Here is a 17,319-nt window from a genome sequence, read left to right as displayed (position 1 = left end):
GAACTTGTTCAGAAAGAAAATTAAAAAAAATGTTCTTTTCACAAATTTGTGTTTTTTATTCCAGTGATTTTCAGATTTTTTTGTAAATGTAATGCCTATAATCTTTCACATGTTTAGTTGTTCCTCTGAATATTAATTTACAGACTTCCCCTGGCTCAGTATCTTCTTTTTTTTTTTACCTACAGTGACCCTAATTGCTGTCAAAGAAGTATAAAGCAGAAGTTCAAATATAAATAGGCCGACAGTAGTAAAGTACAAGTAAGGTAAGGGAACACCTTGCCCACCCTTCACCCCCCTTTCCCTAGCACTGGCTATATTCATAGACAGTATATGTTTAAGTTATGTAACACTCTCCCTGCTAACATATCCCTCTGTAATCTAGGGGCTTGCACAGAAATCCACTCTTCCTTGACACCGCGCTGCAGCGTGCTGGACATATCATAAACCTACTATAAAGCCTGTTCGTCAAAAGTGCGGGTAAAAAAGTGTAGAAGCAAAGGGCTGGGCCTCGTACAGGTTTAGCCTCATTCCTACATGCTGTGTGTTGGAGACTCCGCACAAACACACTTTGCTTTCAGCCCCGATATCTCTTTCCTTGTCCCTTCCCCTCCACCTAACCATCAGTTTCAGGCTCTTGCACTTTGATTGACATCGCCTCTTGTCCAATCACAGCGCTTGACATTGCTCCGGCTAGCCAATCGGCGTCGTACGTCGATGTTTAACCCGTCTAGCAAGCTAATGTGCGGCTCTGTTATGTGTGCCATGGTCTAACCCAGCCAGTGTTGACAATAGGGTGAAAAAGAAACCAGCCCCGAATTATAAACGAGCTAAAGGATAAAACACCAAAAACCCAGGGGTTTGGGGAAGACAGGCAATTGAATCAGTAACAGGAATGTAATTGCGTAATCGTTTTTTATACAGCCGTGTTTTGTTATTAATGGGAGTTTGAGGATTATTCCGTTGGAAGGAAAACGGGTACTCGTGGGTTTGGCTGTTTTCAGGCCAGATTTTCCTGCTGTTTTGCCCGCTGCTGCTGCTTGGGGGAAAAGGCTGTTTCTGCACCGTGCTGGAGGTAGCCTGTTAGCCCCGATATATTTCCAAACGTAGGATAAACTCCGCCGCCGTCTCCGTTGCAAAACCCACAAGAGGATCAAGGTAAAGTACTACGATTGGAGAGCTAACAGCCAGTCGGTCGGCTGCAGCTTGTCGGGCTCGGGACTCGGGACGGTGTGTGTTTCCCCGGTCTGTCACTTAGCATTAGCACTGCTCCCCTTCCCCCTGTATTTACATCTGGGATGATGGGTGATCGCCCAAGTCCGCCCAGGTAATGTTATTTTATTAGCATTCATGTAAATATTTAGATTTTATCTAAATGTTGTGTTTTTGCAAGAATCACTGGAAGCTAGCTGGTGGCTAACAAGCTAAAGGCTACAACTTGAGCTAACCCGCGATAGCCGTAGCGCTAACGTTAGCTAGCTATCTTAAAATGCATTTTTTCTTTAATAAAACTGGAGAGCTTTGATAATACGACAAATCGTCTCAATGTCAGTAATATTTATTTGCTTTGTGTGCTATGAGGAGACAACTAGCTAACGTTGAAAGCGTCAAATTGAGACGCTCTGTAACGGTTAATCGGGAAGCTATCGTTGCTAGCTAGCTAGCTAACTGGCTAACGTTGGTGAGGTTATCGCGCTGTCAAGTTTTGAATAATATGCTGCTTTGCTGCTGCCAGGCCCAACATGGCCAAGCTAACGACAGCTCTTCTAAAAAAAAAACGACTTGATTTTTTAATATATGTAGCTGATACAGGTGGTGGGAAAATAATTAGAAAACGTTACATAAGTAAACGTACAAATACCACAATGCAACAATAGTCGGTTACCGGTAGAAGTCATTCATTGGAAATGTTAATTTATTTAACCAGGGGTGGAAGAAGTACTCAGAACTTGTACTCGAGTAAAAATAGAAGTACATGAGTGTAGGAATACTGTTTCAAGTAAAAGTGATGCATTGGAAATGATACTTCATTTAACTAGAGATGGTTCACGTACAGAAATCTTGTACCTAAGTAAAAGTAGAACAACCAGAGTGTAGGTATTTTCTGTTACAAGTAAAAGTCATTAATTGGATATGTTACATTAACCAGAGGTGGAAGAAGTACTCTCATTGTGTTCTTAAATAAAAGTAAAACTACCAGAGTGTAGGAATACTCAGTTGCAAGTAAAAGTCCTGCATAGGAAATGTTAGTCAAGTAAAACTGCAAAAGTATCAGCATCAAAATGAAAAGTTCTCCTAATGCAGATCTGCCCATTTCAGAATAATATATCTAATATGTTTTGATTATAATGACTGATGCATTAATATGTGGATCAAAGCTGGTAAAGGTGCAGCTAGTTTTAGCTTACTCCAAATGTAACTGAAGTTTTATAAAATTGTTGTTTATATCTCACATCATTAATCCACGTCTGCAAAGTAACTTAAGGTAGTGAAGTAAAAGTAAATGATTTCAACCTGAATTGTAGTTTGGTAGAAGTACAATGCAGCACAGAAATTGAAATACTCAAATAAAGTCCCTCAAAATTCTACTTTAGTACAGCTCTGTGTAAATGTATTGAGTTACTTTAAACTACTGCATTTATCGTATGGAAGTGTCAAGAACACTTTACTTTGAGTATTAGAAGTAGAAAAAGTTCCCCTCTGTTTCTTTGCCTATGTATTTTTATTAAACTGCTAATATGTTATATTATTTGGTTATTATTATTAACCATGCATTAATATAAAGCACAAGTTTACAGTTGTAGGTAATTGAGGTGGAGCTTATTTGTGATATTAACTATTGTTTTCATTATGCTTTATCCACGGGTTATTCTGTCCTTTTTAATATATCAGTTGTGTGGGTTGTAAAACGTCTTCAGTAGTGACTAGTCCTATGATTTAATAGTTTAAATTAAGACCTCCAGAAGGTTTGTTTCTTCCAGCACACATTGGAAACCCTGAGTTGGAAAAAAATACATTTACACATATTCAAAAGTAAATTAAAATCAATCAAGTTTTAATATAAGAGAAGATCACTTAAACATTTTTCTAAAAAGTTGCTCTTACAGCCAAACCATTCATATGTCCTCTGTGCAAAAATATTAAAGTAATAGTAAAGTGAATAAAGCCTTATATGTAGTCAAATACAATATTAGTGAAATAGATTTAGAAAGAGAATTGAAAAGGAAAGACTGATGTAAAGTACTTTTACCTTAAAAAAGTAATTGAGTAAATGTACTTAGTTAGATTCCACCTCTGAGACGGATGGCATACTTTGATGCTCTAGCTGATAACGGTCAATAAGTAACGTCAGGTCGAGTGTAAATGGATATTATCCTTATTGTGTTATGTCATAGGTGGTAGGTTAGAGGCTGATCCTTCTGATGTTAGGAAGCAGTGGGCAGGTTTGCCTGATATTAAAATCCTGATGTTAAATGAACCCATAGGTTGAAGGAAAAAGCCCTGTGAATCTGGCCTGAGACAAGTTTAGCTTTCATGTCAAGTGAAGCCAACTGTCAAATGTGTGGCGATCATCCGAGATGAACTTTGACTGGCTTTGCACTAAGATTGTATGTCTCACAAACTCTGAATATGCCACCGGTCTGTCATGTTTTATTTGTACAGGCGTCCATTGTTTCAACGTTTAGTGTGTGTGTAGGAGCAGTCAGGGAGATCATCACCACTAATGACACCCTAGTGACATGGATGATGAGAGGGAGAAACATGCATGGTGACGAGTGAGAGGTTCAGATAGAAAGAGATGAGGGGTTAGAATCAGTGCTAGATTTAGAGGTATTTTACTTCCATGAAATGAGCTTTACTTCAGTATAAAAACACTAGGAGACAGGTAAAAGTCCTGCATTCAAACTGTATTTGAAGTACCAAAAGTACAATGTGTTTTGCCTCTGAAATGTAGTTGAGTAGAAGTATAAAGTAGTGGGAAATATTACAGGAAAGTAGAAATCTCTCCAAATCCAAATATACTTAATTAGGGACTTTAGCTTTTTTTTCCACCTGTCCTCGGCCCTGTTGGTTTTCAATGAATGACAGTAGCATGCCAGAGGCCAGGTGTGGCATTATGCATTATATGTGATGGTATTTGCAATGCCAGTGTGTGTGTTTTTTTATGTGTGGGCGTACTCTTTACTTTAGATACTGTCATGCTGTTTCATCTTCAAGGCTTTTATATGTCACATTGTGTAGAGGGGCAGGTCCAGCCACTGCTCAGATAGCTCAACATCCAAAGTCTCCTGTGTTTATGATGACCCTGGTGTGTATTCACTGCCTCTTTCTTATCAGCTCTGGGTGGCTTCGTATATGTGTGTGTCTGAAAGTTGCGGAGTTCATTTCTTCTTGACTGGGCGATCAGTGTAATTATCCGTTCAATGAATCATACCAATCAGATGTGCCGTCACATTGCAGCAAGTCAGAATGGCTACAGAACGCACTACGAAGATGTGAGTAGTAGAACGGTTTGAAATGGTACATCTGTGATTCAATCTGATATTATTAGTGGCTGGAATCACTTATCTACTTATCAGTAACTTCTTGCTCTTGGACGTCAGTAATGGCCTGCTATGTTGAGGTTGAGCTTTTGGCTTAACCTTAGTACATTGATCTAAGGACACGGACATGTCCTGTATTTGTCGTGAAGGAAGCTTCCCTTTTTACATTGGGTTTTAAACATTTGTATTAAAGTTTGTGCCCGGGTATCTGAGCTAAAACAGTAGGATGAAAAGTCCAACACAGATTATATTTGAGTCCTTTCCTGTTAATCTGTAGTTGTATAAACATTTTTTATCACCCATATATGTGTAATGGCGTCCGTGCACGCATTACAACGATTTTTAGAGCTTTTTCTTATTTACATGAACATTTTGAAGCATTTTTTCTCCTTTTTTATTTATTAAGGAATACAATTGGGACACTATTTGCAGTTAACCCCTTTTTCTGGGAATGGATGATTGTTGGCACACCTACTGAGACACCTTTCAGTGTCCCAGTAGATGTGGTTATGGTGATCATTATATGACACTATGAAATATCATAAATGTTATGCCACAGCTTAAATATTGTCCCAATGAAGTTAAAGGTTACATTTCACAATTTCTTGAAGTGATTTCCCTGTTTTAGTTGAGTGAATCAGGACTGAATGCTATCATTTGACAGTTTAGTTAGTTTAGAGGTATTGCAAGTAGGGCTGGGCGATAAATCCACTTTATCGATTAACTCGAGTTTGTAGTTTACGTCGACTTGTTTGAATGAAAACCGGGGTTTCTCTTCAACATCCGCGAACGCTCCCGTAGTTCCTAATAGGCTCAACCCTCCCCCTGTGCCACGCGCACGTTTGCCATAGAGATACACTAAACAACATAGCAGCGAGTAGGGAAGAAAGGCACAGTGTTATCCGTAATTTGGAATTGGTTTGCGTTTACGGCGTCAGACTTAGATCAAACAACACCCCGGGTGATCTCGGGGATTTTTTTTTTTAGGCCATATCGCCCAGCCCTAATTGCAAGAACAACTCATTCATACCGAGTGTGTTTGCTTTCTGCGCCTCCTGGAGTTCCTTGAGGCTTCCTCCTGCCAGCCTCCTTTATATCTCCCATGTGTGTGTTTGTGTTTGTTCCCTCACTTCAGCTCTGCCATTTGTCGACTTCCTGTCGTACAGCAGCTACCTCCCTCCTCTTCCTCCCTTTCTGTTGCTCTCCCTCTTGTTGGCTGTGCCCCCTCCTCTCTCCTTCCTCCTTGTTCTTTAATCCCACCCTCCCTGATCCTGTTTGGATGTCATCTGGGCTCTTATGTAAGAGGCATGGGAGGGGAACGGCTTTGGTGCTCGGTTGCCATACGCCTGACCAGCCGCCGTAGCCTCGCTGTCCCTCGTGTGTTGGAGTGTTTATTGCTATTAGCCGCCTAGTCACACAGAGAGGTAGACATTGAGTGTCTGATGGTTGTACATGGGGACTCCAGTGCCCCTTCGCACAGGTAAGCTCGAGTTTGTACTTTAAGGTATTTCAGAGGCTGTAGATTGTCCGTGGTGGTTTTCACTTGTTGGTGAAAGCATGGAAGCGTTGACAGCTCTTCAGATGTTTCATCGTTGCCATTGGTGATGTAGCTAGGGGTCACTGACTGTACAACTTCACCGTTGCATCCCAAAATGCAGCAGCGTGTTTGATCAGAGCTTAGTGAAGCTGACTGGCAGTATGAAATCATTTTTGGAAGAGATTTGAAGTTGTGTTAGGGTGCACTGTGTACGTGAGGGTAGTGTTTGGCTTTGTTAGTAGTCATTGTATTTGCAGCACTCAATCACAAATTGTACAATCAATCCACAGCTTTTCAATACTCCTTATGATTTCAAATACTGCTACTTATTCTTTTACCATGTTGTACTTATTTGTTTTTGCTTAAATGCTTATATTTTTTAATAACGTATGCTCGCCTTTTTGTTTTATACAAAAGTATCCTCTTTTTCCGTGTGCCTTGTATATGCAGTGTACCTTTGCTGCTGTAACGCTGTAGATTCCCCTGCGGTGGGACAAATAAGATTTCTGATTTCTTAAACTACAATAATAACCCATAACTTTCAACATTCAAATGTTACAAAACAGAGGACATTTGCATCCAGAAATATGCGTTAAAATTTGGAATTATTATATTATTATACAAAGATATTCACTAAACATTTATTTAAAATAGAAAAGTGCCAAATCCTTACCTTGGAGAAGCTGTTTTTGGTCAGAAAATAACAAAAACAAACATTTCAATGGTTAAATGTTCTGGCAAACAACTAATTAATTATCAAACAAATTGTTTCCGCTCAGTCACAACCTCCATTCTCACACCGTCAGTTTGAATTAGAATCAGAAAACTCCCCTTTAGCCCTTGAGATAAACAGTTTGGGATATTTGTTAGCAGGCTGTGCTCCCCAGCATCCGCACAACAACGCCTGGAATTGTGGATTCAACTCCTTATAGTGATACAAACCAAAGCTGTCCCACTCCAAACCCTTACCTGCAGATCATCTCAGAGGCGTGCTGCTTTGTCAGGTCGGCGAGGCTGAACAGGTGTCCAGGTGTCAATTTGCTTTTTTGTTTTTGTTGTGTTTTTCTCACTCAGGCATGACGTGATGTTGGAACCCACTTTGTATGTCATTTGAATGAAGCCCTGTGCCAAAGTTTGAAAGGCAAAATGGTCAACTAGGGTTGTGTGTTCAGATACTGTACAGTGTAATGGTGTGCTACGAGCCAGTCACGGGACAGATCAGTGTTCAGCTGGAGATGTTTTCCCACCCTAGTGATGCCCAACAGAAGGCCTTCACTCAGATGGAGCATTGCCATCTATGTGGTTATTAAGGAAAAGACAATGAGCTGTGTTGACACATGACTGATTGGTTTTGTCATATGCGAGTATGTGTCTGTAGGGTGTGGCAGTAAAGAGTTTCGCTGAGCCCTAGTGAGAGGAAATGTATGTAATTATGTCAGGTTACATTTTTGAGACTGGCTAAGTTGGTTTAACCCTAGAGTGTTTTCTTTATTGATCAGTAAAATGCTGATTAATACCTAACACAAGTTCCTCAGGCCCAATGGTGTCGGGTTTTAAGTTGTCTTATACAAGTATGCAAAGATATTGAATAGTAAATGTTAAAAAACAATTTCTAACCTTTTATGATGAGCTAAAAATGGGCAATTATTGCTTGATATTTGACTTTAATGACTAATTGATTACCAAAATGTCTGAAATTCGTTATTGAAGAGATCTGTTGCCGTGCTTCACCTGAAAAAAGTGTAATATTAGGCTCCAGATCATACAGGTCATGTATTTTACATCAGGCTAAGGTTTATCCGTAATCCAACTACATTAGTTGTGTCACAGCAAATTAAGTTAATCAGCATCACATCGCAATGTCTGGGAAAACTTCGTTAATAGTCAGGAAAGTAGGGCACATTGTACAAATTGCGTAATTGGGGAAACCCTGTGTAGGGCCTAGATATGGGTCTGGAAAAGAATAAAAGGTCAGTTATTTTGAGGGCTGTTCCAAATAGTTTGAAGCTTCATTCATAAGGTTGACATTTAAATTCTAACAACGGAAGAATTGAATGCTGCATTCGTTTCCTATTGGCTGTTTTAACTTGGCACGTCTGCAGAGTTGCTTATGAAGTTAAGGCTTCTCTCACATTACAGTAAACCAGGATACTAGTTTTAAAACATTTAAAATTCTACTTATTAATCAGCCTCTAACCACATGTAGATGCGATGCTGCTCAACAATCCTTCATCACAGATCAGCTGTGCAGACTCGCATAGCTTGCAAAAGGCTTCCACTGTCTGCTAGTCACGCAGCAGGATCTGGATCTCTGGTGTGTTAGTGTGTGTGTTTGCACTAAAGGCCGAGTGTGTCCGGCTGCCTATCCTTCTCTGTCCACTCTGTTATAAACGGGGCCTCCAGGACATACTGTACGCCTGCCTGTGTGACTTTGACAGAGCATTAGAGATGCAGCCCGCGCAGAGCACGGCCTGCAGCGTCTCATTCTCGTCTTATTACATAACCGCTTCTGCTACAGTTGTAATTCTTCCCAAAGCCTTCATGTCATCCAGTTGAGTTTGTGTGGCCTGCATCAGGACATCAGAGTCTCCCGTTAGTGTCGCTTAGGTCCTCGCTCATGTGGAAGTCGGTTATTGACACAGAGTAAGACAATAATTAGATTGATACCGTGAAATGATATTCGGTCCCTACCTTGTTAGATGCTAGCTCAGTTTTTAGTCCAAGAGATTAAATATATCAACTATTGGATGAATCTGTGAAATTTGGCACCTTGTTTCTTGTTCATCAGCAGATCAAATCCTAATCGATCGGGTTATCATGGATTTTTTGTCTTGTCCTCTCAAAAAAGCCAATATTAATCTAACTTTTCTGATCATGACGGGCTCCCCTAGTAGCTAGCATTCATCATCAAAATACAGAAATTGATAGTATCTGCACACAGGGTTAAAGCACCTCTGCAGCGTTTCAGTGCACCTCCATAATTTGAAATAGACTAAACCACACTTACAAGAATCACTAAATAGTTGAATATGTTGGAAGGAATCCAGTGAACAAAGTTTCTGAATAGCTCGCGACATGTTATTTTGTGATCAAATGTTAGGTTGATATCAGGTTGCATGTCGACATGCTAGCACTACTGTGTTTACAACAATGAAATTTAAACCTGCAGCACACCGTCTGGCTCGCCGCTGCTCTAATGGGCGTGTGTGATGTATCCGCCAAATGAACACGCGTTGTAGCAGCCACTGAAATGTATATGGATGCCACCTTGATCATTGATTGTCCAGTCAGAAGACTCCAAAAACTCCAAGAACACACGCAAATTATTCTTTAACAGCCCCTTTATTTCAACTACAAGAAAGACATTCAAACATCAGTAACGTTCAGTATTAACGTGCTGAATTGGAAATTGTCACATCAGCATTTAATTGCTGTTGTAAAACTTTGTAATGCAAAAAAACGTCCAATTTTCTTGGCAGTTCCTCATACCCTCTGACAACTGAAAAAAATATACCCCAACTTGTGTTTTTTCAATGGGTGTGGTTCAGGAAAGTAGTTTAGCTTTAGTTTGCAGTGAAACGTATGTCTGCCTGTCTGTATGTGAGAAGTTTTTTTTAGATGTAATCAGCAGCTAACACAGAGCAGTGGACGTTTCCTCAGCTTCCTCCATATGTGACTACGCCTCCAGCCACTGCTCCAGTGTTGTGGGCAGACTGGTGTTTTCTAGTGTGTGTGTGTGTGTGTGTGGGTCCGTTGGCATGTAGAAGGGGAAGGCAGTGTGTTTGTCTACCAGGCTTCAACTGAGGGGTTAAAAGCTTCCCATGCAGGGAAAATAAGTCTGTTGTGTCTGCACAGGTTTGTTGTGACGCCAAAAAATGCTGAAGGGAGGTGGACTGACACAGGATTCAACAATAAAATGGGGATGTTTTCATGAGCTGACTACTGTAAAAAAAAGTTATGGAAGTGTAGCTCCATGATGATGTTAAAAAATGTCTTGTCATACTCATTTTAATGTTAATGTATATTCTATGATAGAAAAAGACCCCTGTTGATGCGTCATTTCATCATAATCTGATTTAATATTTAACAAATAATTCCCTAATTGTTTCATTTATAGATCCAATCAGTCATAGTGTGTTTAATAGTTAACACATAGGGGCTCCATTCATTCAGAGGCTCTTTAAAAAGTCTTGAATCACTTAATTGATTGCGTTTTAATGTGAAAGTCTTCTTCGCATGAACACTGACTGGTATCGAATAGGATAGAATTGCTGTTAAGAAATCATTTGTTATGTTTCGATTCTGCAACACTTTCAATACTGTGTTTGGTTAATCACTCTGCCCTCTGAACTCATGTCTAATATGATTGTATTAAATGTGTGTTTCTCCCCCCCCCTCCCAGCAGGGCTATGTCCTCGGCAGCCACCACATCTCCATCTGTGGACAAAGTGGACGGATTTTCACGGAAGTCTGTCAGGAAGGCCAAGCAGAAGCGGTCGCAGAGCTCGTCCCAATTCCGCTCTCAGGGCAAACCCATAGAGCTCACGCCCTTGCCACTGCTCAAGGGTAAGAGGAGGGTGTGTGTGTGTGTGTGTGTGTGTGTGTGTGTGATGGTGTCTCAGCCAAACAATAACAGTGTGTAACAGATCGTGGATAAGAGGAATAAGCTGTCAATGTAAGTCTTGTTCCAATATACTGTTTTTTAAACTCATGACTTATCCATTTTATTTTCAAGTAGTCAAGTTAACATGAATAACAATTTGAATGAGTTAACAACATTATGTAATTCTTTATGTTCTGTCCTGTTCTTTAGTGTATAGACTTGCAGTTGCTCAGTTTATTTATAGGCAGAGCAGAGAGCGTTTCCTACAAAATGTGTGACCGAGCCACCTGTGGAATGACCTGTTTACTTCAGCTTATTTTAAGAAAGCCGAGTAGAGGAGCACAAATCATTGATGATGGGAAGCAGAGCTCAAAGTATAATAACTGTATTACACGCATTTCACGGAAGGACATGGATTTAGAGTTTGTGGGATGAACCACTCAAAAAACCCCTCTGTAGAGAAGCTTTTCTCTTAACTGAGGTTAGGTCTATCCTTGTAAAACTACATAATACCATCCCCAAATCGTACTATTTAATCATCTTGAATGACAGAAAATGAAATGTGTTCACTTCTATAAGGGCCTGACGATGTTTTCCCTCCCGCCATCTGTGGTTGGATTGTGGCTGAGTGTTTTTAACATCAACATTTACTCTAATATCCCTGAAATTCCTTGTTGGTGTCTTTGGACACTTCTTGATTATATCTTATTCAGCCTGTCTGCGCGACGTGAGGGCCCGCTTTACCGAAGTACCTCGTGAAGTGTCGGTGGGTCAGTAGATGCCTTATTTTAATGTTGGCCTTGTCGTGCAGCCTCACCCTCATCGGCGTTTCTCCAAACACTTGAATCACAAGATCTCGACGTGAATTGTTGAACCCAGAAATTCTTGTGAAGCTTGTGTTGTGGTGACTACACATGCTAAACTTGCCAGTCATTTTCCTGCCATGCTAGTTTTGAGCATTTAGATCTTTGTTTGTGTGCATGTTATCTGTATGCCTAGACTGGTAAATCATGGTGGTGATCACACAGGGCGGGTCAGTGCTGGGGACTGTGTCTCTGATGGAAACACATCTGCTTCAAGCTGCTTGAATTTAGTTTCCTGGGAAATCTTGATATCTTTCTATCGTACACCAAACACACCATGTAATATATCAAACCTTTTTGGTTCATATTTAATACGGTTTTAGAGAAACAAAACAAGTTCAAAATGACTCGTTTAGATTGATTTAAAAATATCTATTAATTTCTTTCCCAAATTCTTTTTTTTTTGATAAAAATGTTTCGGAATTTAGTATTTTGATTCAAGGCAATTTTGTCATCAGAAAGACTGTGCTGAATAAGGACAATTCCAACAATTCAATAAAAGAAACTGAACAAATATGAATGAATCAGATGTAAGGACATTTTTAAATCAAAATAGTGCTTAAATAAAGTTTATAAAACAACAAATTGAATTAGTTTCTAAAATGAAGTGCTCTAAATCTAGCCGTCAGGGTCAAGTAAGTGACATTTTGTTATACTGTCTCTGAGGAATGTCAGTGTATTACTACACAGAGGAGTGTATTGATGTGTACTCATCACACTGCAGGCCAAAGTGAATTGGGCGATGCGTGGTATGCATTTAGGCGAAGCGTTACACAATGAGACATCCTCTTCACGTTTCACACAGCAGTGGTGTGGCTGCATGTTGACAGCAGGAATGCTGCCACACAGAAACCAGACACATCAGTCACCTGTCAGAGTTTAATGGAAAACCACTTCCTTGTTTATTCTCCGAACATTATAATGAGCACAGGATTTAACCCTGAACATCACCTCAGATACGTGTTGTATTTAAGGCCCTGAAGGATGTGTAAGGTAAAATCTCATAATCAACTCTTAAACAAATGTGAAGCAGCCAGTTTAAGGACATTCAAATAGTAGTAACTGGGTCATGTGTTCCCTAGTTCTGATTTAGTTTGCTGTTGCAGTTTGCACAATTGGTTGTTTGTTAGTTTTTTTGTGATCTACACATGTTAATAGACCATTACAATAGTCCAACCTTGGGGAAGTAAGAGCATGACTGATAAATTGAGTGTAACGTAACGTATTAGATGGTAGAAGCATGACTGCATCACCTCAGACGGAGGTTAAAGTCACAGCACACCGAGGTGTCATGAAATTCCTTATACATAATAAGCGTCTGAGAGAGAACTAGTTACCTTCACTATGTAAACGCTGAAGGTACAGAGCAGCACACCTGACCTGACCCCGCCCACACCATCATGCAAAGATAATGGAAATACACACAAGAATACCCAAACAACAACAGGCCTGTTTTAAGTTGCTTTTAAAAGGTGAGAATGATCCTAGAGAGCATCATTTCTACCAGCGTGATATTCCTGACATTTTATTTCAACTGCATCCTTAGATATATAACAACATTCACTCTAGTTATTACCTCTTTGCTCCTTTTGATGCGCTCTGGAAACAATTGTGATTTCCCTTGTGTCTAATTTTATCGAAACGAAGATCCAATTTTAGTGATGACTTTGTTATTTCTGACTCGTCTCGTCATTTAAGATCGTCTTCTATTTTAGTCAGTTTCTGCATTTAGGGTTGACACGTTTATTTAAATTTCACACTACCGTTGCGTGCAAGTGTGCCTGTATTTCACATTCACAGTTTCTAAGGCTTTGTCTTGTACCTCCAGCTGGGGGACATGCATACAAATGACTCGCAGATTTATGCCTTCTGAGTAAAATACACAACTGTTGTCAATGAAAAATAGAGGAAACTAGAGAGCTGCAAACAGATAAATTGGGGTGCCTAATGGGTCAATGCAATTTAGACTTTTGTGCCTTTAAGGGCTGTTTGATGCCTGACATTGCAAATATCAGAAAGCAAATGTGACACCTGTGAATCAGAGGTTTTATTCTTTGAAATAGTAGATGGAGATTCAAAGGCCTAGAACCAGACTCAAACCGTTTCCTTGTGACTCAGGTGTTTTTATTTTTAAAACTTGTTATATTACTCTTTACCTTTTAGTGTACTTCGTTGGGAATTTCGACTGGCAAAGAGTTGAAACCGCCACTTTCTAGATGGTTGCTCGTATATCAAAATATGCACTTCTGTGTAGTTGTGTGTTTATACAGTGAGCTTGCCAGCTACATTTGCCATATGTGTAAAACGGACAGAATGTTCTTTCACTTCTTGTCGGGGTTTATTTTAGTTCGTCTTTTATAGTCGTACTGTATTTATCTTCGCCCGAGCCGGCACATGGTTGGGTCTTTTTCAGCACCTCGTCGCTTCAGCTTCACACGTTCACTTAACATTCACACAGCTCCATACATTTCTCACCTCCTCAGTACAATCGCCGTCTGCTGCTCCCGACCGCAGAGCAGCTCCACTGGAAGTCTCGCTTTCCAGGAGGCTGTTTACTAATCTACTGGGACATGTCTCCATGCTTTAATGTTCAAAACGCTCTGTTGTGATTGGTGAACCACTTAGATAATGACCCGCCCCTTAGCCTATGAAGTACAATGTGTTGCAGCGCTAGCCAATAGAACCATAAGTGTTATGTAGTGATGTCACTGTTCCAGAAGTAAACAAAGGAGTCCAATGGAGGAGAGAGAAACTTCTTTGGACGTTGGGATTTTTGCCTTTGCAGACCATTCACATGCACACAAACCCACCACACTAAAGGAAAGAGAAAAGCCTTAAGAAGCACAATAGGGCCTCTTTAACTGTGAAGATTAGTGTTGGAATACGAGGAGTTGGAAGCTGTCGGATGGTCTTAACTGAAAACAGATTCATGCACATTTTGAGATTTAAACATAAACTATAAAGTAGCTTAGGTAAAAAGGAACCATATTTCATTAGCAACAATACAAACCTATTATTAGACCAGTTGTTGGCAAAGTGAGAGCTTGAACTGGTTGGTTTTGCTGATCTTAGTTTGTGAAGTCACTGGAGTGTCTCGTACATTTCCCAGGATTTGGATCAGGATACCTTCCATGTGGTCACAAGAAAACCACGCTAACCTTTGAGGCTTCCTTTCCCTCCCATATATGTCTGCGTAAACCAAGGGGAAGAACAAGGATTAAGTTTGCCTCGCCCGCTCGTCTGTCGTGAACTTTAAGCCACAGACAAACACAGTGGACTCTCTGTGACGAATGCCATAAGCCCCTCGTTGAACCAGTCACATTAAATTGGTCAATTAAATTAACCATTGTGGGAGCCAACCTCATATGACCATAACACATGTGTGGCCTTCAGGAACGCCAGTGTTTTTGGCTTCTATCTGTTCACAATATTAAGCTGCCAGAAAGATGTATATCAGGGGGGCGCTTTATTTCATTAACAGGCCCCGAGGTCATCTTGATTCTCGACCGATTTGGGGATGTTTTACTCCAGCGTTCAGTAAAGAAGTTGCTCTTTTCACGATTGTTTTCTAGTACAGTTTATTCCATTTTACATTCATTGTTGCATCAAAGTTATTTCTCTTCACTCCCCTAGTCCCCTTTGAAGCTTGAACTCTGATTCTCTGCAGTATTTATGTTGCTTCAATCTCTTTGTAGGACTGTTGGTTTTAAGAGATGGAGATACAGAAGGTGTTTTTATTTCCAGAACACTTTAAGCGGCATAGTTTGCGTTGTTTGTAAAAAGGGATTTCCTTGTTTCTATTACTCTTGTTTTAATATCTGAAGAGAATGTAATCACTCGGCGTAGCAGTGAAGATGCAAGTGATGATAAGAAATATTTTCAGGCCAAACCCGTTCTCTTGCGTGTCCTGTATTTAACCTTTTCTTATTGGATCAGTTTTTCCCTTTTCGCTTTCTTAGACAAATCTGCTCTGCTGAGTTTCTTTCCCCATTACCATAATCCCTCTCCCGCCTTGAGGTACACATGTACGCAGCAGCAGTCGAGGTGGGCGTAGATCCGGACAGCTGTACTCAATGCTGTCGATTTAGCAGACTGCAAAAGCACATCATCACTATGCACAAATCACATTTTCCTCTTCATCCTCCTCCTCCTCCTCCTTTTTATACTTGAGGGTTAGTCACTGTCACAGGTCAGACTTCAGCCAGAAACCAGGCAAGCGTAGTCTTGGTAGAGCACGGTAGATTACATAAATCCCATCGCTGGCTGTGGAGCTCATTCTTAGACGTTCAGAGGAAGACCAGGAGGGCGCAGTTTCCTCAGGGGGATCCCTGGGCAAAAAGATGACGCACGCTGCAGGAATTTTCACAATAGAGCCAGTCCTATTCACATCATACTCAAAGCAATGTCCCTGGTACATCAGACAGTTGCTTACCACTGTGCATTTAATGTATAATTATTAACAGGACCAATAAAATGCCTACGAGTTATGGATGTCACCTTGGACATAACTTGTTTGAGTTGTGTCTAGCTCTGAAATGGCATCCTGACACTACTAAACATGTCAGATTGATCTGCAGAGGTCTGATTTGTATATTATATTGGGAAGAAAACCCTGAAACATTTCCCCTTTAGACGTTAGTGTGAAAGCTGCTTGGAAAACTGTGACCTTGGAATACAGTCACTTAGTAAACATACTCGAACAAGCTAGTCAGTGTTAGCATCATTGTTTGGTGTTATGTCTAAAACACATATATATCAGTGTCCAACCTAATTAAATAAACACCCTCGGAGGTATCAGGAACATGTGTTGTTGGCAGTACAATGATTGTAAAGTATTTGATCTTGTTGACTAAGAGGTGGTAATCGGTCACAGTCTGCAGTAGTAAATCTTTCTGTCTTTTCAGTCAGAGGCATGATTTGTTTTCAACAGCTTGTTCAAACAGGACAGGACAAACCGTACTAACCCAAATGCACACATGGAACCACATTATGGCAATCCCTCCAAAGCCTGATAAGTGACAGGTTCAGTTTATGCCAATTGTTTAGCATGTTTGTACAACTTTGGTTGAGCAATATCAGCCCGCAGCAGTGTTGCTGTATCTTTGGTCCTGGACAAATTATGTTTTTTGATAATTGAGACTCTTCCAGCTCTGTTTTCTCATTTCTGCTGGCCACACCAACAGCAATTGTTCGATATTAAAGCTGTGTATTCAAAGATCTTACCTGACCACCAAAGTTAAGCCAACAAAAACTCTCTAAATGCCATTTTTCTCAAGTGATATATATTCCAGTGACAATAAATTAGCCTAATTTGTCAGATTTTGGGTCACTAAGTGTCCAGAACTGGAAAAAAAAGTAGATTCCCAAACCGATTTTCCAATGTTTCAGGGCAAATAAAACTACTGTATGGCCTCCACTGTGTTTTAAACTCCAGGTTAGTGGTTTTTAATCCCGTAAGTGAACGGGAAATGACGGTGTTTTCACCTCCTTTTACAACTTCTGGCAAGCTGCCCTTAAGCAAGGCCCTTCATTTCCCAGCACAAGGCTCAGGTTGTATCACACAGCTCCTAAGTGTAACTGTGAAGCAAATACAAATAGCATGAATGCTCATCCTCAGTCTCCTAATCAATAGGGGTTAACAAAACAATACTTGGAGGCAACACCTGTTCTTGTTGCCTGAGGACCCCAACGGTTCTTCATTCGTTTGTGTTCCAGCATGCATATCTCCAATAAACATTCATGAGAGAAGGGCGGGAAACACTGCCAGTAAGAGTT

The 17,319-nt window shown here is 40.3% G+C and overlaps 1 protein-coding gene across 7 annotated transcripts in view; it reads left to right on the top strand.

The window, feature by feature from the left end:
* Positions 1 to 752: 752 nt before the first annotated feature.
* The window catches only part of ppp2r5eb (protein phosphatase 2, regulatory subunit B', epsilon isoform b), a 39,002-nt gene continuing 22,435 nt past the window's right edge, over positions 753 to 17,319 (top strand). Inside the window, exons 1-2 of one of the 7 annotated variants that reach the window (XM_063908457.1) lie at positions 753 to 1,324; positions 10,481 to 10,644. In XM_063908457.1, coding sequence (XP_063764527.1) covers positions 1,296 to 1,324; positions 10,481 to 10,644 — 193 coding nt within the window. In that variant the 5' untranslated portion in view covers positions 753 to 1,295. Of the gene's footprint in view, positions 1,325 to 4,304; positions 4,494 to 5,839; positions 6,022 to 10,480; positions 10,645 to 10,735; positions 10,754 to 17,319 lie in introns of those variants that run through there. The other 6 variants (XM_063908461.1, XM_063908460.1, XM_063908459.1 and 3 more) reach the window with 6 other exon arrangements.

Source organism: Eleginops maclovinus, chromosome 19 (genome assembly GCF_036324505.1).
Source record: "Eleginops maclovinus isolate JMC-PN-2008 ecotype Puerto Natales chromosome 19, JC_Emac_rtc_rv5, whole genome shotgun sequence".
NCBI lineage: Eukaryota > Metazoa > Chordata > Actinopteri > Perciformes > Eleginopidae > Eleginops > Eleginops maclovinus.
This window is presented reverse-complemented; position numbering and strand designations above follow the sequence as displayed.